Genomic DNA, 25,686 nt, shown 5'->3' with positions numbered 1-25,686 from the left:
GCACACACACAGCTAAGTGTGTCTCTGATTCATATTTCTCATTAGCATTTTAGTTACTTTCAAAGTACTATGACTCCTCACTATATGTGGGGTTATGTTTCCAAAGAGAAATAAGTGCTTCTAAAACTAGTATGTATTCCAGGGAAGCTATATGGTACTTACCATATGAGGAGGGGGAGCTGGGCCGGGAGAGAAGGGAACCCTTCCCCACATTTTCATGATATCACCAAGAGGCTGGAAGCTCTCATCACATGCTCTTTTCACCAATAAAGACATAGTAAAATAGCCTGCTTGAAACCATTCTGCCATCTCCTGATTATTGAAGGGACCTATAATAGCATCAATTGAACAAAAGTTCAGTAAGAATACATTCAGGACAGAAGAAGAAAAAAAATAAGTCCTGGGTCTGATCCTCATCCAGGGGTAAAGATTCTTTTCAGGTGGCGCCTGTCAATTTTTTTTACATATCTTAATTTAACTTCCTCTGGAAGGTAGTAAACAGACTTCTAAGTAACAAAATGCAACAGAAACAATTTTTATATGAGTCTGGTGTTTATACATCCCAAATTCTCAACAGAGACCTAATTATTAAAAGCAACATGATGGTCTCTATCTCATTCAATCTCTACAATAATTCAATGACACAACTGAAAACAATAATGTGATGTGGTAGATTTTATCACTTGGGCATAAAGAATATAAATGTGCAAGGGCGGCACAGGCACTTCTCAAATTTTCATTTTCTGCCAGATACTACTGAAGCAGGGGTAGAATAAAAACATTAATCAATTAAAACAAATTAAAATTCATCCATCCAGATAAAACTAAAGACGCTCTTGGTAAAAAGGAAAAAACTAATATTCTCTAGATGTTTTTTGCAAAAGGAAACAGCCAAGCATATTTTATACATAAAGTTAACGAGTCCACTCTGATCAACAGACTGTTAATTCATTCAATAAATATTTACTGAACACTTACTATATAATCTAAGCATTGGGGATACAGAAGTAAAGAAAACAAAGGCCTGGAATCTCCACTTCTAGGAAGATGACAGTAGTGTAGTTGCTCTATTCCTCCCGCTAAGTACAATGAAACCGTGGACATTAAATACAAAACAAACAAAAGGGAGACTCTGAAAGATGGAAGAGAGGAAGGTAGAATGACTGGGGTCACATGGTGGTGATTTCTCTAGGTTTTCTTTTTACCTCACATATCCCAGACTCAGTGCTGGAGAAGTTGGCAACCAGAAAGGTCAACAGATGCAGACTAAACAAACCTCAACAAAAACCTGCTCTCCCCTCCCTGTCTCTACGTGGGACATGACTCCCAAGGGTGTGGACCTTCCTGGCAAAGTGGGACAAAAATCCTAGAATAAGCTGGGACTCAGCATCAAGGGATTGAGAAAATCTTCTCGACCAAAAGGGGCAAGAGTGAAATGAGACAAAATAAACTGTCAATGGCCGAGAGATTCCAAAGAGAGTTGAGAGGTTATCCTGGAGGTTATTCTTATGCATTAAATAGATATCACCTGTTTAGTTAAGGTGTAATGGAGAGGCTAGAGGGAACCACCTGAAAATGTGGAGCTGTGTTTCAGTGGCCATGTTTCTTGAAGATAATTGTATGATGATATGGCTGTCCCAGTGTGACTGTGTGGTTGTGGGAGCCTTGTCTGATGCTCCTTTTGTCTATCTTATCGACGGACAAGTAAAACATTACGGGTTAAAAACAAATAAATAATAGGAGGAACAAATGTTAAAATAAATTTAGTAGATTGAAATGTGGTGATCCGTGGAGGGGAGGGGTAAGGGGTATGGTATGTATGAATTTTTTTGTTTTCTTTTTATTGCTTCTTGTGAATTGATGTAGATGTTCTAAGAAATTATCATGATGATGAATATACAACTATGTGATGATAGTATGAGTTACTGATTATATAACAAGAATGAAATGATCATATGATAATAATGTCTATGTTTGTATGTGGTTCTGTATCATAAATAAAATATAAATTAATTTAAAACAAAAAACAAACAAAAAAAACCCCTGCTCTCTAGCCAAAGGACAAGTAAAAGCCAGCTTAGCAAGACAGGCAATCACCACCTTACAGAATCTAGAAGTAATGGTAGATATTTCTGCACTTTAAAGTAGGAAGAGGGAATGACATACCCTGAATTTCTCCCTGGGGATCTTTGTAGTACCACTTCTGCATTGCTTCATGTATCAATGGGATTGAAACTCCTTTTGCTCTGTGCTCTTGCAGTTTTGATGCTAGTCTCTCATCATCTAGTGCACTGTCTTGGAGATAAGCCACCATCTTCTCAGCTTGCTAATAACAGAAAAACAATAAGGGGGATTGAGGAAACCAATGATCCTAAGTTAGCACTTGCAGGCATAATAATAATGCCTACCTTTTAAGGACTACTTGATCTGTGAAAGGCACTATGCAAGGAACATCACAGGCAACAATTTAATTCTCATCAATGCCATGAAATACATATTATCTCCACTTTATAAAAGGGTAAATTAAGGCCCAGGGAGGTCAAGTCTTGTTCAAGGTCTCAAAAATTATTATGTGAAGTGAAGTGAGATTGAAACACAAATGTACGGAATCAGAACCCAAAGCTCCAAATCAACTCACTAATAAGAGTACTTTTTAAACCAATAAGCCACTGGCCAATTACAAACTGTACAAACTAAACCTGTAAAAACATGGATATTATCAGAACAAAAGCTCATATAATACAATTACAAGTAAAATCTTTTATATGTTGTAGTACAACACTACCCCTTCTTCTCTGAGCATTTCCTGCTACTAACCACCCCACCCCAAAGGCCAGAAAAATTTTTTTGTAGAAAGCAAGCTATCATCTTCTTAACATACAGCAATGCTATACATTATCTCAGGGAAGTCTAGAGACATGAGTAAGATGTTACTATCCTGAGAGTTTAATTATTTTCCCCGTTATACTTGAGGCAACAAGATCCAGAAGACACAGTGCCCATCTACAGTTGCTTGTGTTCACCATTTTTGGCATTCCATTAATTTTCCAAAAAGAAAAAAGAAAAGCAAATAGCTAAGGGCAACCTCAGAAGAGCAAAAAATAACCTGACATAATGACTACTACATAGCAGAAACTTATAAGCATGAAATGATTTGAAAGACAATTACTCATACAAATAAATACTAGATACACAAACAACTTTCTCAATACTTAAAAGCTGAGGTACAAAAGTTGTTTTCAAGTATTCATTTCATGGTTTCTATTATTTATGACAGTTTGAGAGGAGAAAAAATAATTACATGATTTTTACCTGCTCCAAATGTTTGAGACCCTCTTCATCATCTGGTTCTGTGGAAACACTGCCCATCCCAGGAGCACCTATGACCGGCATTTCAACTGGCCGGAGGGCAGGACTTGGATTGGGAACAGGAGGTGGAAGTATGAGAAGAGGAGAGGAAGTATCTGAAGGAATCTGTGACAGGGGCTGTTGGACATCAGGAACCATTTCTAGAGGAAAAAAATTCAGATGAAAATCCTTTAGAAATATATTCTTATGAAGCCTAACTATAGTCTCAAGTTGGGCGGCTTTGTAATTGGGCCCAACAGAAATGTGAACTGTCATGAACACTGAAGATACTTAAGGAGACATCTAACACTCCTCACTAGAATGACAGAAATATCTCCAGAAAATAACAATATAAGAGTTCAAAGGTACCTTAGAAGATCCTTCTACCATGCACATTTGTCACTATAGCATCTACCCAACGATTAAAAGACTACCTCTTGAAAACAGAGAAGTCTAATCTCTTTTGTCTCCAAACAATGAAAGATGGTTATCAAAGCACCCCCAAATATTCTCAAAAACATGTCATATCTCACTATCAAAATATTTATTACCAATATTTCCATAAGTACCTATTTTCAAGTAGTAATTAATAAAACTCAATACTATTTTTAAGATAATGACAAGCACTTGGAATTTACCTGTACAGTGCAGGATATTCTTCTCAATAAGAGTAAAGACTGCAAAAGAGATTCTTTCTAATCTCAGTATGCAGGCTTTAGAGAAGGAGAGGGGTCTGGGAGCAATTAGATATAACTGTATTTCCCCTTTGAAACCTTGTTTGTTCAATTATAGATAGCTTCTCCAAATTCCTGCTCCTCTCCCTTTCCCTTCTTTGTCAAACTTCTTAAAAGGACAGTCTCTATACACTGTCTCCACTTGCCTACCACCACACCAGTTCTCTCAAAGACAGGCAGTGATCCACAGTGGCCACAGCCAATGATGACCTTTCTTCATGCCCACTGTTCATTCATTTAGTAGCAAATGGCATTAACAATTCCATTCTCTGCTGAAACATTCTCCTTCCTTATTTCCTCTGTATGCAGCTCTCCTGGCTCCACTTTCACCTTTGAAGCTTTTCTCTTGTTCCTCTTCTATCTTCCCTCGAAAACTAGTAATTACCCAAGGTTAAGTCTTCAGCCCACTTTTCCTCTCACCCTTGGCAAGTGTATAATCTTTTAAATCATTTCCACTCTGGCCTTAAACTCTTTCCATCCAGCTACAGTCCCTCATTCAACACACTCTCTAGCTATCTCTAATTTCTCACCAACACCTCAGAATCAATTTTCACAACTGAGTTTATTCTCTCCCCTCTCAAACATGTTACTAAACTTCCATTTTGTTTTCCTGTTATGACACCATAATCCTCTCAGGAACCTTAGTTACCTTTGACTGTCCCTCCTTCTTTGCCCTGATATCCAGTTAGTGACCAAGCCTTGCCAGTTTCTACTTTGAAATCTCCCTTTACAGGAGCACCCTCTACACCCAGTGACTTTGCAGGAGCCCAACAGGTCATCATGCAGTCTACCTATCGTCACAACAAACTGCCCTACACACAGCTGCCAAATCCATGTTCCAAACAGGTTTCCCACCATTCTTCTTGTCACACCGTCTACTTCATCTAAATAAAAACATGTGCAGATTCCTGCCTGTGCCTGGAGTAGCCCTACTTCTTCACTTTTGCTTTCACTGTTCCCTAGTACTGGAGTGCCCTCTCCAATTTATCCACCTACACAAAGCCCTAAATTTGACTATTCTAAGTTGAGCTCAAAGACCAACTGCAGAAGTTCTCTAAACATGAGCTTCTATAATTACTTTTTGCCTGGGATTATTGATACACACATGCTTTATCTTCCTTACAAATGATAAGTCTACAGTTTCAGCCTTTAATGCACATCTATGATGTTTTCTCAAAATGGAAATGCATGGATGTCAATCATCCTAAAATCTACTAGGCTCAGGCATATATATTCAAGAGTAGTGACACAAGTAATTCTGGGCCAGATAAAGCTGTAAAACCACTGCACAGCTAACAAGTTTCAAACTTCATTCTCACAGAGCCTGATATATGACGCAGAGATTCAAATGCTTGCTTGTTTCATTCATTCATTCATTCATTCATCCAGTTATAGCCTAGATATAAAAAAACGGAAGAGAAATTCCCGGCTTAAGCTCTCAAAATATTACAGTCTATTCCCGATAGGCTATATTCCCCCAGAAGATAATAAATGAATCTTTAAAATATAGTAATGTCATGTAGGAATAACCAATATGCCTGTTGGTTGTTTAAGAAACAGAGAAAGACACTGACCCGGCCTGAGGCTTAGGAGTGGAAGAAAGGCATAAAGAATAACACATGTTAAGGCAAGAAAACGGCACATTTCAGAACATGGAAGACTATAAAACTGGAGAATAGAGTACGAGGGAGAATGATGCTCCCTAGAAGTGAAGCCGCAGAGGAAGGAGATATTGTAGGCCTTGTAGGTTATATTAAAAGTTATGAATTTCTATGGTGAATGAATCAAACAACCCTTCAACCTTAACCATTAAAAAATCATTTTTAATATTGTAATATAATTTATATTGCCTAAAAATGTATAAGCTTAAAATCAATACCATAAAATTAGCTAAAAACCGTTAATAATGCTACTTTTACTATCAGTTGGAGTTATGCTTTAAGCTTATTTTCTAAGCAGCAGTGACAGACTTCCATGGATTCACCCATGTTCTATTTTCTGCCTCTTTTGGATTCATGGCTCACTGTGGTGTGTTATCTGGCATTATTGCGGCACACATACAGCCATTACATGAAAAAAAATGCAACTGTTTCAAGTGGGAATCAAACTAATGCAGAGGTTCCCAAACTCAGATTGCTAGACTGATGTCATTTGGCTATGTCATAATATCCTATAAATAGAGATTCCTGAGCTCCACACTCTTGCAGATTTTTGAATTCTAGGATAGATACACATGTGGGAAGCACTGTTTGATCAGCTGTCCTGGTAAAAATAATCAATTTCAATAATTCACCCAGTAGAGCAGTTCTAGAAGGTATAAACAGAAGCCTAACCTATCAGGGATCACCAGCCTCAGTGATCAACAGCCTTAAAGAAATCTGTTTTAGTTTGTGTACTCTCGCAAATACACACCATCCCCTCTGTTAGGCACTTTGGTTGGTAGACTATTTTCCACTCGACTTTCCTCTTCAGCTTTTTCCGTCTGCTCAGTTTTGGGTTCCTCTTTCCTCTCAAACTGTGGGGCCTCCTGAAGCTGATGGTCTGAAGGAGTACCTGGTCTAGCAGATGATGAAGAGTTTTGGGATGTTTCCTCATTCGTTTCTGTAATACGAAGTAATAATAAATTAACAATTTATGAAAATTTTGGTTTGATAAGAAAAATGAAAGACAAAAATGGGCCCTACCAGCTCCCACTCTATCTGTTTTCTCGCCCTCTTTTTTATTTGTCTGATCAGGCTCTTTGGCATCTTCCTTATGGCTCCCATCAGAATCAGAGCACTCCTCCCCCTCCTCCACAGGCCTGAAGTCCATCTCCTGCTCCTCTGGAATAGGCTCTTTCTGTACTTTCTGCAGCAAAAATAAAACCAAAGGTCAACAGCCTATCTGGCTTTGGTGGGAGGTCACTGCTTATCATGATATTAAAAACAGATGTCTCACCTTTAGAGACAGAAAAGCTCCAGATGAGTCAAACGTGCCCATTTCTTCATCAGCATCTTCTAAACACCATTCAGGCAAGCTGTCCCTGTCATCGTCTATGCTCCCACTGCCAGAGCGCACTCTCCGATAGCCCCGGTCATCATCCCGGTCTCTAAACTCAAATTCAAACCTTCGTCGTCGTTCCATGTGTTCCCGCCAGCCTGCGGAACGAGGACCATCTGGGATGAAGAAGAAAACACAAATCTTAGACATGTTTCATGACAGTATATGAAAAAGAAAACCGTGGATGAAAAATAAACCACCACTGACAGCAAATTCAAATGGATCAAACTACTATCTTGAGTAAACTAGGCAAATTAAATGAATTTTGGAGTTAAGAGTATTTATGCCATCATTAAATGACAAAAAGACTTATTTTAAGTACTAAGCCATGTGGCATACTCTAAAACTTTAAAACACAAATTTTTTAAAAGCACGTTTAAAGGATATTTTATTCAAAGCATGTACTTAAAAAAACATTTTTTTATTGTGAAAGATAACGCATACACAGAAAAATGATAAATAACAAATTACAGTCTAACACGTAGTCATAGGGCAAATTTCAAAGTAGAGTATTGGTTACAGTTCCACAATTTCAGGTATTTCGTTCCAGGTATTCTAATACACTAGACACTAAAAATAAATATCTATATAATGATTCAGTGGTGATAATCATTTGTTAAATCCCAGCTTCTCTGTTACAACTCCTCCCTCTCATTTGATCATTCTCTCAATCTTCAGAATATTTTTGGCCAATGACCATTCTAACCTCTTTACGTTGAAACGGGGTGTCAACATTATGGGGTAAGGGAAGAGCAGGCACTTTTAATAAACTTTTGGTATCTCATTAAAATGCTGATTAGCCACTTGCATGGCCTATACCTAGCACAGATGTAGAGCACTGGGCATCTTCTCATACTGAGGTTCATTCCTTCCCTTTGGGGCAGGTTGTAAAGCTTTTTTCTCTCTTCCCATTGAGAACACCACTCTTTATGGATAAGACCAGCTCCTCCTGTGTCGATTCAAAATAACAAACTCATCATGCCTACGTGCTAGTGTCAAGCTCCCATTTGTGATCCTGATTCTCAATTTAGTCATGGAATTGTAGCATGGGAGATATCACATAAATTTTATATAGCCTATTATCTTAACTTTACAGTTTAAGAAGAAACGAAAACCCCAAGAGCTCAAGTAACTTGCATAATGGCAAAGAAGAACTAGAATGAAATTCTACAGCCTCTTCTTTTTCTTCAAGATGCTAACTCTCCTTTCCCTTTTCTCTTATCTTTTAATCCTCCCTAGAGAGTTTTTATTTCCATACAACAACCCCAGGGATATTCCTAAATCCACCTAGCATACTATTTATTGCATCTACTTTCCAAAAGAAAAAGACCATTAATAATAAAAGATTCCACTTAAAGTATTACAAAGGAATGATAGAAAGAAAAAAGGAAATTGTTAGAATCTAACAAATCTGACTCTAAAAAGAGTGTTTAAAAAGAGTCAGGTTTTAACCTATTAGAACTTGCTATCCTTGATGCTTTTCTCTGTGGACAGCACAAAAGAAATGTGGCTAAAGTTAAATGTTCTTACTAGAGGCCCAATATGCTAAAACCAGTAATCTAAAAATCAAACTGAAAACTAAAGAGCAAAATGATTTATGAAATGCCAAATACAGGTACTATTTTAGAAACTACTCACAAAAAGGTAAGAAAAGAAAACATTCTCACACTCCCCACCCCAACTTACATCAAAAAAGCCACTATTTACTACCTTCTGTGGAAGTTAAGGAATTTTATAACCAGGTTGCTAAAATGTAAACCTAAAGCCATCACCCAAAAGTAATATCCATGATCAAATGTTGAATTTCAGAGTACTCTGTCTACTACTATCATTTCCAAACAGTCCGTAAATATGCACCATGATATGAATCTATCCTTCCAGGCATCTGGCAAATCATGCTTTCCCTCTTCCTGAGTTTCCTAAGTTCAGCTCTCTGGAGTGGATGCTTAGCTGTCCTTAACACTTCCATCTCCATACATGTCAGCTCTACTTTTATAAAACTATATACCACAATTTTGTTGTTGTCTTACCAATAGTTAATAAACTTTTTTCCTTAAACTAATGACACTAGATCTGTAGCGCAGCTTAAACAGGTGGAATACTGCCTTAACTTCATTTCTGAGTTAAAGTTTGATATTACTTTTCTAAAATCGAATCAATTCAAATAATTACATTTAAAATTTTACTCAAATCCTAATGAAAGATGGTTATAATCTAAGAAATGTTAAGAGTTAACTTCTAACAACTGCAACCATCAGACTAAACTTTCTACACTGGTTTGAAAAAGTAGATGGGCATTCTTTTTTTGAATATATATTTATAGGGTTTTTTTCAGCCCCATATATTCCTATACCCACCAAACTATCTTTTTTTTTTTCCCAAGGCTTACTCTTATTTATTTATTTATTATTTATTAAAAGAAATTAACAAACCAAACAAAACAAACTATCTTAAAAGGAAAAAATATAAGGGCAAAAAAATTGGAAGATTGTCTAGTTGATGACAAACAAAACTAACATGAAAGTCAACTATTAGGGACAAAGAATAATTAGAAAAGATGGAAAAAAGACAACTACTATTCAAAATCTAAGTTGTTGGGCTGGGGTCAATAGTAGAAGATAATACATAAAATCTTACTCTGTTTAACTCCCTTTAACAGAATCAACATCAGACCTTTGGGCTCAGAAACACTGTTCATCTTCCAAAACATTCACCTTGTTTGTTTTTGATCAGCTGGAATTTTTCTTCTCTCTCAGCCCAGATCCTGTCCATTCTTTTACTGAATGCTTGTTGGGAACACAGTCTACAAACCCTTCTGCTTACTGGCAAGCTCAGCACAAAATGTTGTGATGCCTTGAAGAGAACTATAACATTTGGTTGCCCAGGACACAGACTGATGAGAATTACCTAGACCCTGTGATGTAAATAATGCCTGCCCATGACTGAAAAGCCACTGGAGAAGCAGCTACAAGAAAGTGGTGTCAAAGCATCCTAACACTACCCACAGACTGACTTTACTATGTTTCTAGCTTCCTACACCTCCATAAACACTCTGCAGGTCTGCTGTTATAATGTTTACTCTGATCCAGAATAGTGGTTTTGTTAATAACTTGATTTTAAACACAAGTAAAAAAGTTTACATTATTATAACTTCCTCTATTAAAGATAAGCTTCCTTGGCATAATGGCTGACAGATAAAATATTGTTACACATATGAAATTTACAGTACATGCACACTCTTTGTATGCTTAAATTCTGCATGACCCCATGACTCAAGCTACAGTTACATCTGATTATCATGAGGCATGGAATCAGCACTTTGGTAGGGGATGAACTTTAGCACAAAGCACCAGTGTCTTCAATTACCAGCATATCTAATGTCAGAGAAGAACAGTTTGAAGCATTCTTAAAAGTCAGAGAAGAACTTGAAAAATGACTAATCACTAGTATTCTATCTCCTTTTCTCAAAAGTTAAGAGGGACAAAAAAATGAACTTGTGATTATGTTTTTTGATCTGTGTTTAAAATTTATTCTGCATATAAGCACAAATCATATTACTAGGAGAAAACAAATGAAAGAATAAATCCTTTGTTATGCAGGAAGGACACTCATTTTTTTGGGGGGGGGGGGCGACATATTCCTAAGTAAGCGTGTAATTACAGATGTATAAATTTTAAAGAATACCAAAAAAGATTCAAAGATTTAGAACCGAGTAAAACCCTCTCTTATTTTGCAGTTGAGGGTAGGTCCTCTGCAGGTGCATTCCATTAAACCACATTATCTATCAGAAAAATAAAAGTGATTTCAATCAATTGAATAGATGTGATGGGAAATTTTTACACTGAAGTTTTATGTAATAATAAGACTAAGTGTGATGGCATAAATAATAAGACTTTATTATATACACTTAATCCCCAACAATTTCCACCAAGCTCTCACTTATTTCAGTGCTTTTACGCAACAGAATTCTTACCAGGACTATGTGGCCGCCACCTCTCTCCATCCCTTCTTGATCCAGCCAGTCGCCAACCTCCATCTTCATCTTCTCCATTTTGTTCCTCTCTAAAGATACGCCAATTTTCACTTTCTGACCGTATAAATTCATGCTTTCTCCCTACTGATGCTGGTCCACCTTCCTCAAAATTTGGTCTCCCTGTATAAAGAAAATAAAAGAATTAATTAAACATGAGCATCAGCCAGTAAAGATTCTGAAAACCTGATATCACTGCTCAAATCAAGCTTTCCTGCAAATATGTCCATTTAAATATTCTGGCAATAACAATAAAATAACTGTGGAAAATATGCACATATTATTAGACATAGGTGTACATTTCCTAAAAATTAAATGCGCATAGACTGGGTAATTTTTTTAATAAAAATAATCTGTGTACATTGTTTAAAAAGACCCCCCCCCAAAAAAAATGTCTGCAATGAAAGGTGAATCAATCTTCCTCCTACACAAGACCCTTTTTCTTACTCCCCAGAAGTAATCATGAACAATTTCTTATTTAGCTTTCAAAAAAATCTCCACGGATACACTTAAGCATGTTTATACAGATCCTTCATTCATACACACACACACACACAAAACCACATTCAGCATGTACACACTTTGTTTTGTACCTTTGCTGTTTTCACTTAGAGTATCTTGGCAATCCTTCCATACTGAAACATATTTCTGTGTTTTTAATCTACAGCTACACAGGACAGCAATGGGGTGCTGGAGTAGAGAATGATGGGAAAGGGAAACCCACTTGGGTACGTGAGTACAGAAGGCCTCTCCAGGGACTGATGCTTGGAAGTGGATCCAATCCCAGGTGAGCCTTGCAGTGACTGCAGCCCTGGCTGACACCTTGATTACAGGCTCATGAGAGACCTGAGCCAGAACCACTGTGCTAAGCCGCTCCTGGATTCCTGGCCCACAGAAACTGCAAGATAATAAATGTTTGCTGTTTCAGCCACTAAGTTTTGGGATAATTTGTTATGCAGCCATAGATAACAAATATACTCATTCATCTATGTTTATCTTCATAATAATCTTCAGTATTAAAAGTTATTTTTCCCATTTTACAGCTGAGAAAATTGAGGCTCAAAAAAAAAAGATAACCCAAGAGAACTGCCTAAAATCACATGCTTTTAAACAGCATAGACAGGATTCAAAGATTAATATTTTTCACTTATTTAACAAGTATTTATTGCACACTAAGCACCAAGCTCTATGGATTCAAAGCAGACATATTCCATTCTCACTGGATTAAAAGAACTTCCAGACTTTCTTGCTCAGATTAAGAGGAGCAATCCATTTTACAAAGCATCACATCCATTATATGACTTGAAGAAAACTGTAACTACATTTATAAAAGGGGAAAAAAATTTTTAAAATAATTCTCTAATGTGTAGAAATTGATAAATGGCAAAATGGCTTTTAACCTAAGTAATCAGTAGGCTGACATGTCAGGTACTGTACCCACTTGGGAATTCTGTGGTGATCATAGGGCAGATCATAGGGCATAGATCATAAAACCCAGGTTTTTACACTAAGCCTTTGAAAACAGAAATGATATACCAAAGTAAGCAAAATAGTACTAATGGCAAAATGCACAATTCACCAAAAACTGGTTATTATAGTATTTTCTAAAGGATAAAAAACTGGAAAAAATTCAGTTATTAAAAATAAAAATTGCCATAAAAAATGAGAATACTCATAATCCCCAAATTTAAAGTAAAATTCTAATTATCTGAAATTAGTTTTTGTAACTTTATATTTTTATGTAGTTGTGATGCCCACTATCATGTAATCTGTTTCTCATTTATGATGGAAATATTTCTCTGTAATTACACATTCTTCCTAATAATACAAATGAGCACATACTAGTTATACCTTACTGTTGTAACATTATATACTAGATTATGCCCACAAACATTTATTTTATACCAAATTTTTTGCTAGCCAGAAAAAAACAGGGCAAGAAATATTTGCATCCATTATATGTTCTGCTTTTTAAAAACTCACTTCTTCTGAAAAAAACTGAAGGAGTGGAATTACTTGGTCAACGACAGGGGTGATGCATTGACATGCCCCACCCCGCCCCCAAAAAAGGGATCAATCCACACACCATTTTATACTATCAGCATAAGTGCTACTATCCTTTTAAAATGTTTACTACTTTAAATGGGTGTACAATGGTGTACCAATGTGGCTCAAATCTAAATTTTTCATTTTAAAAAAAACCTTTTTCTATGTTGTTTACTGCCTTTATTTTCCTTAATGTGAATCATTTGCTTTTTTAATACTAAACTGGCAGCTCCTTTTCCTTTTTAACTGTCAAGTCCTAGAAGTATCTTTCATATTAACATATGGAACAAGAAAAATATAAATGACTGGAGGACTGGATAGGGTATAAAAAGATAAAGGGGAATTATAGGAAGAAAAAACATCTGGCTTTTCTACTTACTGAAAACTATCTTGTGATTCTCAATCTTTTGGAAAATCCATATCTCACAAAGTTTGACTGACTATACTATTCTTGTTCCAAAAAAGGATATGAGACAGAAATTTTGACAATACAGAATAGCACAGAATGAAGAAAGAATGCTGATCTTGAAGCTCCAATTCTGAGGCTCCAATTTTGTAACTGAAAAAGGGTCTGCTGCATGTGTGCATGCGTGTGCGATGCAGTGGTGGGGCAGTGTGAATTTACATGATCACTATATGATACCAGAGGAGTTTCAAATTTTGTTACCAAGTGCTTGTTTCTAAAATGGCAGTGTACTTTTTTGATAAATCAAAAACTGCACAAAATGAATAACTGCAAGAGATATATAGATACACTTCTCTGATAAACCAAGGAAAACAAGAACAATAAAATTCTGACATGCCAAACATCCCACATATAAAGACGAAAGTAGGTGGAGTTCTACCTTCACAGGTCACTGTCATTTTCATAAAAGAAAGATAAAAAGGATTCAGGAACTTTTTTTTTTCAGGTACATGGTCTGAGAATCGAATCCAGGTCTCCTGCATGGAAGGTGGGCATTCTAACCACTGAACTACCCATGCACCCTAATTCAGGAACTTTTAAACGGACTTCACTAATCCTTCCCACATTAAGAAAAAATTTTATTCAAGTATAACATTATGACAAAGAATACACTTATCAAAAGTGTACAATTCACTGAAATTTCACTATACAAATATATCACCCAAGATTTTAAAAAGAACATTAAGAGCTCTTAAAAGTCTTCTTCATGCCCTCTCCCAATGACTCCTTCTCAAAGTAACCATGATCTTGATTTCTATGCCCCCAAATTATTTTGCCTGCTTTTGAACATTTTTGCATAAATGGAATTACATGGTATAAATTGTTTTATATCTGGCTTCTTTTACTAAACATTATGGAAGAGCCATACACATTGTTTACATAGAACAAAGTTTGTTCTTTTTCATTATTGTACAGGTACCTCACTGTATGAATATACCACAATATATTACTCCATTCTACTGCTGATGAACATTTAGGTTGTTTCTATTTTGTTATTATGAACAGGGCTGTTATGAATGAACATTCTTGAAAATGAACTTTGGAGAGCAAATGTATGCAATGTACTTGTTGAGTATATACCTAAGACTGGAAATACTGGATCAAAAGATATATGTTCAACTTTATTAAATATTATTAAATATTTTCCCAAAGATAATTGGAGCTGAAGGGATACAGACTGTGCAACAGGACTGATTGTAAAAACTCAGAAATGGACAGCACAATACTACCTAACTGTAATAAATTATGTTAGAACACTGAATGAAGCTGAATGCAAGAACAATAGAGGGAGGAGGGCTGGGAGCACAAATGAAATCAGAAAGAAAGATGATAAAGACTGAGATAGTATAATCTAGGAATGCCTTGAGTGTATAATGATACTGACTAAATGTACAAATTTAAAAATGTTTTTGCATGAGGAAGAACAAAGGAATGTCATTATTGCAGGATGTTGAAATAGATGGTAATCAATACTTTATAATTTTAACTTATGTGTGAGACTAAAGCAAAAAAATGTTTATTTGGTACAAAATTTGTATTTTGACTAGTGCAGTTCCTAATATAACTTATGTGGACATCTTAATTGAACACCATAAGTACATGGAACCTTGAGTAGGGGATAAGATTTTGTAGGTTTGCCAGAGTGATACCCCAATAAATCCCAGAGTGATGTGAACAGTGAATAAAAAAGTATTTGCAAAGTCCCCTTTAGGGAATGGTAAGAAAAGGGGAAAATTCAACTTTCCCAAGTTGAATTCCTGATATTCTCACAAGCAGTGAAGACAACCAAAGCAATAGGCTGAGTCCCCAATCTTGGGGTTTGTTCATATGAAACTTAACCCCACAAAGGATAGGTCAAGCCTACCTAAAATTAGGTCTAAGAGTCACCCCCAAGAGAACCTCTTTTGTTACTCAGATTTGGCCTCTCTCTCCAGACAACACTACAAGCAAACACACCGCCCTCCCCCTGTCTAAGTAGGACATGACTCCCAGGGGTGTGGACCTTCCTGGCAACATGGGACAGAATCCTGGATGAGCTGAGACTCAGCATCAAGGAACTGAGAAAACTTTCTCAACCTAAAGGGGGAAGAGGGAAATGAGACAAAATAAAATGTCAATGGCTGAGAGATTACAAACAGAGTCGAGAGGTTATCCTGGAGGTTATTCTTACGCATTAAAATAGACATCACCTTGTTAGTCAAGATGTAATGGAGAGGCTGGAGGGAACTGCCTGAAAATGTAGAGCTGTGTTCCAGTAGCCATGTTTCTTGAAGATGACTGTATGTGATTGTGAAATGTGATTGTGAATGTGATTGTGAAAACCTTATGTCTGATGCTCCTTTTATCTACCTTATCAACAGACGAGTAAAACATATGGCATAAAAATAAATAATAGGGGGAACAAATGTTAAAATAAACTTAGTAGATTGAAATGCTAGTGATCAATGAAAGGGAGGTGGAAAAGGGTATGGTATGTATGAATTTTTTTCTGTTGTTTTTTTATTTCTTTTTCTGAATTGATGCAAATGTTCTAAGAAATGATCATATGATGAATACGCAACTATGTGATGATATTGTGAATTACTGATTATATATGTAGAACAAATGGTTATCTGTTAAGAATGTTTTTGTTATATATATTTTTAATTTAAAAATTAATAAAATGCGATGATACTGAGAATTGCTGATTGTATATGTAGAATGGAATATGTTAATATTTTTGTTAATTTTTTAAATTAATAAATAAAAAATTGCAAAAATAATAAAAAAAGAACATGAAAAAAATAAAATATTAGCAGGGGCTGGGCATACGTGCACATGAAAAAGCACGTGTGTCAGATGGAGGGTAACAAGGAGTGGGAAAGACTGCTGCAAGACGGAGAGGACAGCCTCATTGAAAGGAGGCAGCACTGCCTTTTCTGTACTGCAGCTGCTGCAAGACGAGAATGCCAGCCCAGTATTCTCAGATCTGGTTTTTCAAGAGAAACAGAATTTCTTCCAGGGATGAGTCTGGCCCTGGTACCATGGGATCAACCATGCCATCCTGACCAAAAGGGGAAAAAGAAGCATAACAAATAGGTATCAGTGGCTGAGAAATTGCAAATAGACTTGAGAGGCTGTTCTGTATATATCTATTCTGATATGTATATCAATTCTGATATACATATCACTTTAATGTAAGCTTCAGTTAGACATTGCTACTATCATAACTCGCCTAACCCCAACCCAAAACCATTCCTGCCAATGTTAAAGAGCACCTAGGGTATTGTATTAGATTCTACAAAGGTTCCATGCACAAGGATAACTTTCCAGAAATCTACAACCTCCAGGTGGGTTCCTGGGCCAGATAACTCCTGAAATGCAGAGGGGCCAGCTTTCCCAGAACATCAACTAGTTCCAGCCCCTTCCAACATGAAAAAGATAAAATGGCCATAGCCCAAACACCCCAGAAGAGTAGGAGAAATATCAAATGTGATGGTGGAGTTATATAGAGAAGTTTGAATCAGTATATTGATATATCTTTTAATCTCCGGTATCTCAGAGCAGCTAGAAATAAAAACCCAAAATTGTGGAATTGCAACCCATACCAAACTGTGTAATCTGCTCTCCAACTAACTGTTGCAATGTACTTTGAAATTTATGTGTATATGTTATTTTTCACAAAAAAGAATAAAAAAGAGAAGGAAGAGTATAATAGAGAAGATAGGATTTAACATATGACTGCGACTGCTGAATCACTGTATTGCTATTTCTTATGGTCTCCAGTATCCTGGAGCAGCCAGAAGAAAAAAATGAAAAACTGTGGAAATATAACCCATACCAAACTTTAAAATCTATTGTAACTACTTGTCAAAATGTACTTGGAAATTTATTGTTTTGTATTTGTTATTTTTCACAATTAAAAAAGTTTTTAAAAAAGAGGAAAAAAAAATATTTTCCCAAAGAAACAGTACTACTTAACCTTTAAAATGAGTGCCTATTCTATAGACAAACACAATCAGGTCATAAATGAAGAAAATCAGACAGAGCACCTGCCCCCCAGATTCAGAGTCTAGGAACAAACATGTAAACCAATGACCTGATACATTACAGCTGACCAACTGTACTGATACATCTCATCTGACCCTCATAACCACCATAAGAGATAACAAATCAGCCATTATCCCTATATTCCTGGAGAGTAAAGGGAGATCTGGGATGACTGTCCAGCGTCATCCCAAGATAACTTGGTACTAAGCAATTAGAAATATAATCTAGGTGTTCCAACTCCTAATCCAGGGTTTATGCCCACTACATCATTTTAGTGGTTTGTTCATAAATTAAGAGTCATTGGAAGCAACCAGAAATCCAGAAAAACTGAAGTAGGAAGAGGAATATCTGGGGCCTAGGCCTAAACAGCTCTGAATGGCACTAAACATGTCACGGTACACGTTATAGCCAGAGTCTATCACATCTCTAAAAAGGGGAAAAAGGAAACTAAATTTGTCCTAATCTTCCTGTCAAAATTATTTCAAAATGTATACTCCTGAAAAATAATTTCAAGATGTATACTCCTGATTATTTAATTCGACTTGTATAATCGGTTTATTTGGACACCATAATTACATGGAATCTTGAACATGGTGTGTATCTTACTGGTTTGTCCAGGTTAGTGTGATGCCCGGATATATCCCAGAGTAATTTTAACAGAGTATAAAAAAGTATTCACAAAGTCCCCTAGAGGGATGGGGGACAAAGGAGGAAATATTAAGCTTCCCCATCTGGGGAATTCCTGATATTCTCAAAAGCAGTGGAGACAACCAATCCAACAGGCTGAGCCCCTTGATCTTGGGTTTCACTGCTATGAAACTTATTCCTACAAAGGAGAAGATAAGCCTATTGAAAATTATGCCTAAGAGTCACACCGAGAAAACCTCTTTTGTTACTCAGATGTGGCCTCTCTATCTAAACCAGCTTGGCAAATGAACTCACTGCCCTCCCCTCCCTACATGAGACATGACTCCCAGGGGTGTCAATCTCCCCACTATGTGGAACATAATTCCCAGAAGTGTCAATCTCCCTGGCAATGTGAGGAATGACCTGGCATCATGGGACTGAGAAACTCTTCTTGACCAAAAGGGAGAAGAGAAAAATGAGACAAAGTTTCAGTGGCTGAGAGATTTCAAACAGAGCCGAGAGACCTAGAAATTATTCTTACCCATCATATAGGTATACCATTTTAGTTTGTGGTGTGTGAGGGTGGCTAGAGGGAAGTATATGAACCGGTTGAACTCTATTTAGTAGCCTTGATTCTTGCAGATGATTGTATAACTATATAGCTTTTACAATGTGACCACGTGCTTGTGAAAACCTTGCACGTGATGCTCCTTTTATCCAGGATATGAGCAGATAAAGAATAAGGAAAAGTAAATAAATAAATAATGGGGGGGGGGATAAGGGATTTTAAAAATGAGGTACATTGAAATACTAGTGATCAATGAGAGGGAGGGGTAAAGGGTATGGGATGTCTGAGTTTTATCTTTCTTCTTTTTATTTCTTTTTCTGGAGTGATGCAAATGTTCTAAAAATGAGCGTAATGGTGAATACACAACCATGTGATGATTCTGTGAGCCACTGATTGTATACTTTGGATGGACTGTACGTGTGTAAAGACATCTCAATAAAAATATTTTTTTGAAGTGTATATTCCTGAAAAAATGGTTAATACCACTTCTTTAATTTAAAAAGACCATCTCATAAAATACACATTCCCAATTCAGTATTACCAATATAACTAAAATCACGCTGTTGTTACCAGACAAAGGCCATGGATTCTTTTGCACGACATACTCAATAACCAACTCCTGAGACACCAGGGTTTCAAAGAGAAACGGCCCACTATCTGTCTCCCTAACTGCAGTAATTCGGATAGTTTTATCAGAGGAAAGGTGGGCAAGGTTTAGGATAATGAGCCCTGTGGCCCCAGATGATGTAATTAGAGGTGCTCTGTTTATTGAATACCTGCAGGTTGATTATATGCTTGGTCACAGAACGTATGAAAGAAAATGGCAGAATGAGGTATAGGTGACTTAAAGGTTAAAGTCTAAGCTACTGTACATGTCAGGAGGGCCCACTTTGGTTAGATCCACTCTCAGTCATCAAGATAATTTGGGACTTGGGATGGGCTAGTTCCAGGCAGACCTAAGACCGTTCATTAGCAAACATGAGGGCTCTTTAGTGATTACAAGACTCTAAAATTGAAAAACCGGATAACTAGGTACACGTGAAGGTTAGTCACAAGGTTTTTACAATCATAGGAGCAGAAGATAAAGGCTATACAGCCATTATGAGATATCATGGCAGCTGGATTACAATTCAGAGATTTCAGGTATTTCCCTGTCTACTTCAATATACCAGAAAGCAAAAATGAGTATTTATATCAAAATCATCCCTTATATCCTAATTTCTTGGTTACATTTTTTTATGCAAGAATTGTCCTAAAACATTAAAACGAATCCTTTAAAACCAGATTACAGGTTTTGTGCTCCCGGGAGGCTCCGCCAGACCCCGGAGCGCTTGAGGCTCCTAGGGGAATGGCAGTCTCCGGCGTGAAGGTGATTATCGTTTCACGAAAGACTGGAACGGTGGTTAGAGCTCGCGAGAATCAGCCTGACTTCCGGAGAAGATGGCGGCTTAGTAAGACGCGCGGATCTTAGTTCCTCCTCCAGAACAGCTACTAGGCGAGTAGAAACGATACAGAACAGCTCCTGGAGCCACGACAGAGATCAAAAACACAGCGTACCCCATCCTGGAACGGCTGACTGGCTGAGAGAACCCGCTCCAGTGAGATCGCCGAGGGGCGCGGGCTTCCCTGGGCGGGGCGGCAAGCGGCCAGTGTCCCTCCCTTCCTCCTTCCCGGGCCAGCTGGTAGAATTGGGCAGGCGGTCCCCTCAAGCCGCGGCAACTGGTGCCCCCACCACGTGCAGCCCTCCAGACCAACTGAGAGAACTGGATCGGAAATCCCCAGGCCGCGGAGAACGGTGACCGGGGGGGTCCCTTCCAAACACGTGACTCCCCGGTCCGGCTGGGAACGGTGCACTCTTCCGGGCCGCGGCAGCTGGCGCCCTCCAGCCACGCTTGGCGCCCCAGGCTGACAAGGAAATTTGGACGGGCGCTCTCCCGGGCTGCGGTGGCCGGCGACCCTCCCCACGTTCGGACCCCTGGGCCGGCTGGCACTCTTCCAAGCCGCTTCGGCTGGCAAACCTCCCCCACGGCGAGAGTTTTCCAAAGTTAAAGGACCCACAGACAAACGTGTGCCACGAGCGCCACCTACTGGGCAGGATAAGAAAAACAGAACCCAGAGATTTCACAGAAAAATCTTTCAACCTGTTGGGTCCAACACCCAGGGAAATCTGACTAAATGCCCAGACGCCAGCAGAAGATAACGGATCACGCTCAAATAATTGAAAATATGGCCCAGTCAAAGGAACAAACCAATAGTTCAAATGAGATACAGGAGCTGAGACAACTAATGCTGAATATACGAACAGAAATGGAAAACCTCTTCAAAAACGAAATCAATAAATTGAGGAAGGACATGAAGAAGACATGGGCTGAACAAAAAGAAGAAATAGAAAAACTGAAAAAAAAAATCACAGAACTTATGGAAGTGAAGGATAAAGTAGAAAAGATGGAAAAAACAATGGATACCTACAATGATAGATTTAAAGAGACAGAAGACAGAATTAGTGATTTGGAGGATGGAACATCCGAATTCCAAAAAGAAACATAAACTATCAGGAAAAGAATGGAAAAATTTGAACAGGGTATCAGGGAACTCAAGGACAACATGAACCGCACAAATATACGTGTTGTGGGTGTCCCAGAAGGAGAAGAGAAGGGAAAAGGAGGAGAAAAACTAATGGAGGAAATAATCACTGAAAATTTCCCAACTCTTACGAAAGACCTAAAATTACAGATCCAAGAAGTGCAGTGCACCCCAAAGAGAATAGATCCAAATAGGCGTTCTCCAAGACACTTACTAGTTAGAATGTCAGAGGTTAAAGAGAAAGAGAGGATCTTGAAAGCAGCAAGAGAAAAACAATCCATCACATACAAGGGAAACCCAATAAGACTATGTGTAGATTTCTCAGCAGAAACCATGGAAGCTAGAAGACAGTGGGATGATATATTTAAATTACTAAAAGAGAAAAACTGCCAACCAAGACTCCTATATCCAGCAAAATTGTCCTTCAAATATGAGGGAGAAATTAAAACATTCTCAGACAAAAAGTCACTGAGAGAATTTGTGACCAAGAGACCAGCTCTGCAAGAAATACTAAAGGGAGCACTAGAGTCAGATACGAAAAGACAGAAGAGAGAGGTATGGAGAAGAGTGTAGAAAGAAGGAAAGTCAGATATGATATATATAATACAAAAGGCAAAATGGTAGAGGAAAATATTATCCAAACAGTAATAACACTAAATGTTAATGGACTGAATTCCCCAATCAAACGACACAGACTGGCAGAATGGATTAAAAAACAGGATCCTTCCATATGCTGTCTACAGGAAACACATCTTAGACCCAAAGATAAACATAGGTTGAAAGTGAAAGGTTGGGAAAAGATATTTCATGCAAATAACAACCAGAAAAGAGCAAGAGTGGCTATACTAATATCCAACAAGTTAGACTTCAAATGTAAAACAGTTAAAAGAGACAAAGAAGGACACTATATACTACTAAAAGGAACAATTAAACAAGAAGACATAACAATCATAAATATTTACGCACCGTACCAGAATGCCCCAAAATACGTGAGGAATACACTGCAAACACTGAAAAGGGAAATAAGACACTTATACCATAATAGTTGGAGACTTCAATTCACTACACTCATCAATGGACAGAACATCTAGACAGAGGATCAATAAAGAAATAGAGAATCTGAATATTACTATAAATGAGCTAGACGTAACAGACATTTATAGGACATTACATCCCACAACAGCAAGATGCACCTTTTTCTCAAGTGCTCATGGATCATTCTCAAAGATAGACCATATGCTGGGTCACAAAGCAAGTCTTAACAAATTTAAAAAGATTGAAATCATATACAAAACTTTTTCGGATCATAAAGGAATGAACTTGGAAATCAATAATAGGCGGAGTGCCAGAAAATTCACAAATACGTGGAGGCTCAACAACACACTCTTAAACAACAAGTGGGTCAAAGAAGAAATTGCAAGAGAAATTAGTAAATACCTAGAGGCAAATGAAAATGAAAACACAACATATCAAAACTTATGGGACGCAGCAAAGGCAGTGCTAAGAAGGAAATTTATTGCCCTAAATGCCTATATCAGAAAAGAAGAAAAGGCAAAAATGCAGGAATTAACTGTCCACTTGGAAGAACTGGAGAAAGAACAGCAAACTAATCCCAAAGCAAGCAAAAGGAAAGAAATAACAAAGATTAGAGCAGAAATAAATGAAATTGAAAACATGAAAACAATAGAGAAAATCAATAAGACCAGAAGTTGATTCCATGAGAAAATCAATAAGATTGATGGGCCCTTAGCAAGATTGCCAAAAAGAAGAAGAGAGAGGATGCAAATAAATAAGATCAGAAATGGAAAAGGAGACATAACGACTGACCTGATAGAAATAAAGGAGGTAATAACAGGATACTATGAACAACTTTACGATAATAAATACAACAATTTAGATGAAATGGATGGGTTCCTGGAAAGACATGAACAACCAACTTTGACTCAAGAAGAAATAGATGACCTCAACAAACCAATCACAAGTAAAGAAATTGAATTACTCATTCAAAAGCTTCCTACAAAGAAAAGTCCAGGACCAGACGGCTCCACATGTGAATTTTATCAAACATTCCAGAAAGAATTAGTACCAACTCTCCTCAAACTCTTCAAAAAAGGGAAAACTACCTAATTCATTCTATGAAGCCAACATCACCCTCATACCAAAACCAGGCAAAGATATTACAAAAAAAGAAAACTACAGACCAATCTCTCTAATGAATATAGATGCAAAAATCCTCAAAAAAATTCTAGCAAATCATATCCAACAACACATTAAAAGAATTATACATCATGACCAAGTAGGATTCATCCCAGGTATGCAAGGATGGTTCAACATAAGAAAATCAATTAATGTAATACACCATATCAACAAATCAAAGCAGAAAAATCACATGATCATCTCAATTGATGCAGAGAAGGCATTTGACAAGATTCAACATCCTTTCCTGTTGAAAACACTTCAAAAGATAGGAATACAAGGGAACTTCCTTAAAATGATAGAGGGAATATATGAAAAACCCACAGCTAATATCATCCTCAATGGGGAAAAATTGAAAACTTTCCCCCTAAGATCAGGAACAAGACAAGGATGTCCACTATCACCACTATTATTCAACATTGTGTTGGAGGTTCTAGCCAGAGCAATTAGACAAGAAAAAGAAATACAAGGCATCAAAATTGGAAAGGAAGAAGTAAAACTATCACTGTTTGCAGACGATATGATACTATACGTCGAAAACCCGGAAAATTCCACAACAAAACTACTGGAGCTAATAAATGAGTACAGCAAAGTAGCAGGTTACAAGATCAACATTCAAAAATCTGTAGCATTTCTATACACTAGCAACGAACAAGCTGAGGGGGAAATCAAGAAACGAATCCCATTTACAATTGCAACTAAAAGAATAAAATACCTAGGAATAAATTTAACTAAAGAGACAAAAAACCTATATAAAGAAAACTACAAAAAACTGTTAAAAGAAACCACAGAAGACCTAAATAGATGGAAGGGCATACCGTGTTCATGGATTCGAAGACTAAATATAGTTAAGATGTCAATCCTACTTAAATTGATTTACAGATTCAATGCAATACCAATCAAAATCCCAACAACTTATTTTGCAGAAATAGAAAAAACAATAAGGAAATTTATCTGGAAGGGCAGGGTGCCCCGAATTGCTAAAAACATCTTGAGGAAAAAAAACGAAGCTGGAGGTCTCGTGCTGCCTGACTTTAAGGCATATTATGAAGCCACAGTGGTCAAAACAGCATGGTATTGGCATAAAGATAGATATATCGACCAATGGAATCGAATAGAGTGCTCAGATATAGACCCTCTCATCTATGGACATTTGATCTTTGATAAGACAGTCAAGCCAACTCACCTGGGACAGAACAGTCTCTTCAATAAATGGTGCCTAGAGAACTGGATGCAAAAGAATGAAAGAAGACCCATATCTCACACCCTATACAAAAGTTAACTCAAAATGGATCAAAGATCTAAACATTAGGTCTAAGACCATAAAACAGTTAGAGGAAAATGTTGGGAGATATCTTATGAAAGTTACAATTGGAGGCGGTTTTATGGACCTTAAACCTAAAGCAAGAGCACTGAAGAAGGAAATAAATAAATGGGAGCTCCTCAAAATTAAACACTTTTGTGCATCAAAGAACTTCATCAAGAAAGTAGAAAGACAGCCTACACAATGGGAGACAATATTTGGAAATGACATATCAGATAAAGGTCTAGTATCCAGAATTTATAAAGAGATTGTTCAACTCAACAACAAAAAGACAGCCAACCCAATTACAAAATGGGAAAAAGACTTGAACAGACACCTCTCAGAAGAGGAAATACAAATGGCCAAAAGGCACATGAAGAGATACTCAATGTCCCTGGCCATTAGAGAAATGCAAATCAAAACCACAATGAGATATCATCTCACACCCACCAGAATGGCCATTATCAACAAAACAGAAAATGACAAGTGCTGGAGAGGATGCGGAGAAAGAGGCACACTTATCCACTGTTGGTGGGAATGTCAAATGGTGCAACCACTGTGGAAGGCAGTTTGGCTGTTCCTCAAAAAGCTGAATATAGAATTGCCATACGACCCAGCAATGGTATTGCTGGGTATCTACTCAAAGGACTTACGGGGAAAGACACAAACGGACATTTACACACCAATGTTTATAGCAGCGTTATTTACAATTGCAAA

At 37.3% G+C, this 25,686-nt stretch overlaps 1 protein-coding gene across 8 annotated transcripts in view; it reads right to left on the bottom strand.

The window, feature by feature from the left end:
* The window catches only part of GIGYF2 (GRB10 interacting GYF protein 2), a 164,047-nt gene that overhangs the window by 45,954 nt on the left and 92,407 nt on the right, over positions 1–25,686 (bottom strand). For 6 of the 8 annotated variants that reach the window (XM_077155436.1, XM_077155438.1, XM_077155441.1 and 3 more), the window contains 7 exons: positions 11,095–11,274; positions 7,020–7,237; positions 6,767–6,929; positions 6,495–6,683; positions 3,313–3,509; positions 2,167–2,326; positions 163–329 (listed from right to left, as the gene is read on the bottom strand). In XM_077155436.1, the coding sequence (XP_077011551.1) occupies positions 163–329; positions 2,167–2,326; positions 3,313–3,509; positions 6,495–6,683; positions 6,767–6,929; positions 7,020–7,237; positions 11,095–11,274 (1,274 nt within the window). Of the gene's footprint in view, positions 1–162; positions 330–2,166; positions 2,327–3,312; positions 3,510–6,494; positions 6,684–6,766; positions 6,930–7,019; positions 7,238–9,758; positions 10,576–11,094; positions 11,275–25,686 lie in introns of those variants that run through there. The other 2 variants (XM_077155443.1, XM_077155442.1) reach the window with 2 other exon arrangements.

The sequence above is a fragment of the Tamandua tetradactyla genome, chromosome 3 (genome assembly GCF_023851605.1).
Source record: "Tamandua tetradactyla isolate mTamTet1 chromosome 3, mTamTet1.pri, whole genome shotgun sequence".
NCBI classification, from domain to species: domain Eukaryota; kingdom Metazoa; phylum Chordata; class Mammalia; order Pilosa; family Myrmecophagidae; genus Tamandua; species Tamandua tetradactyla.
This window is presented reverse-complemented; position numbering and strand designations above follow the sequence as displayed.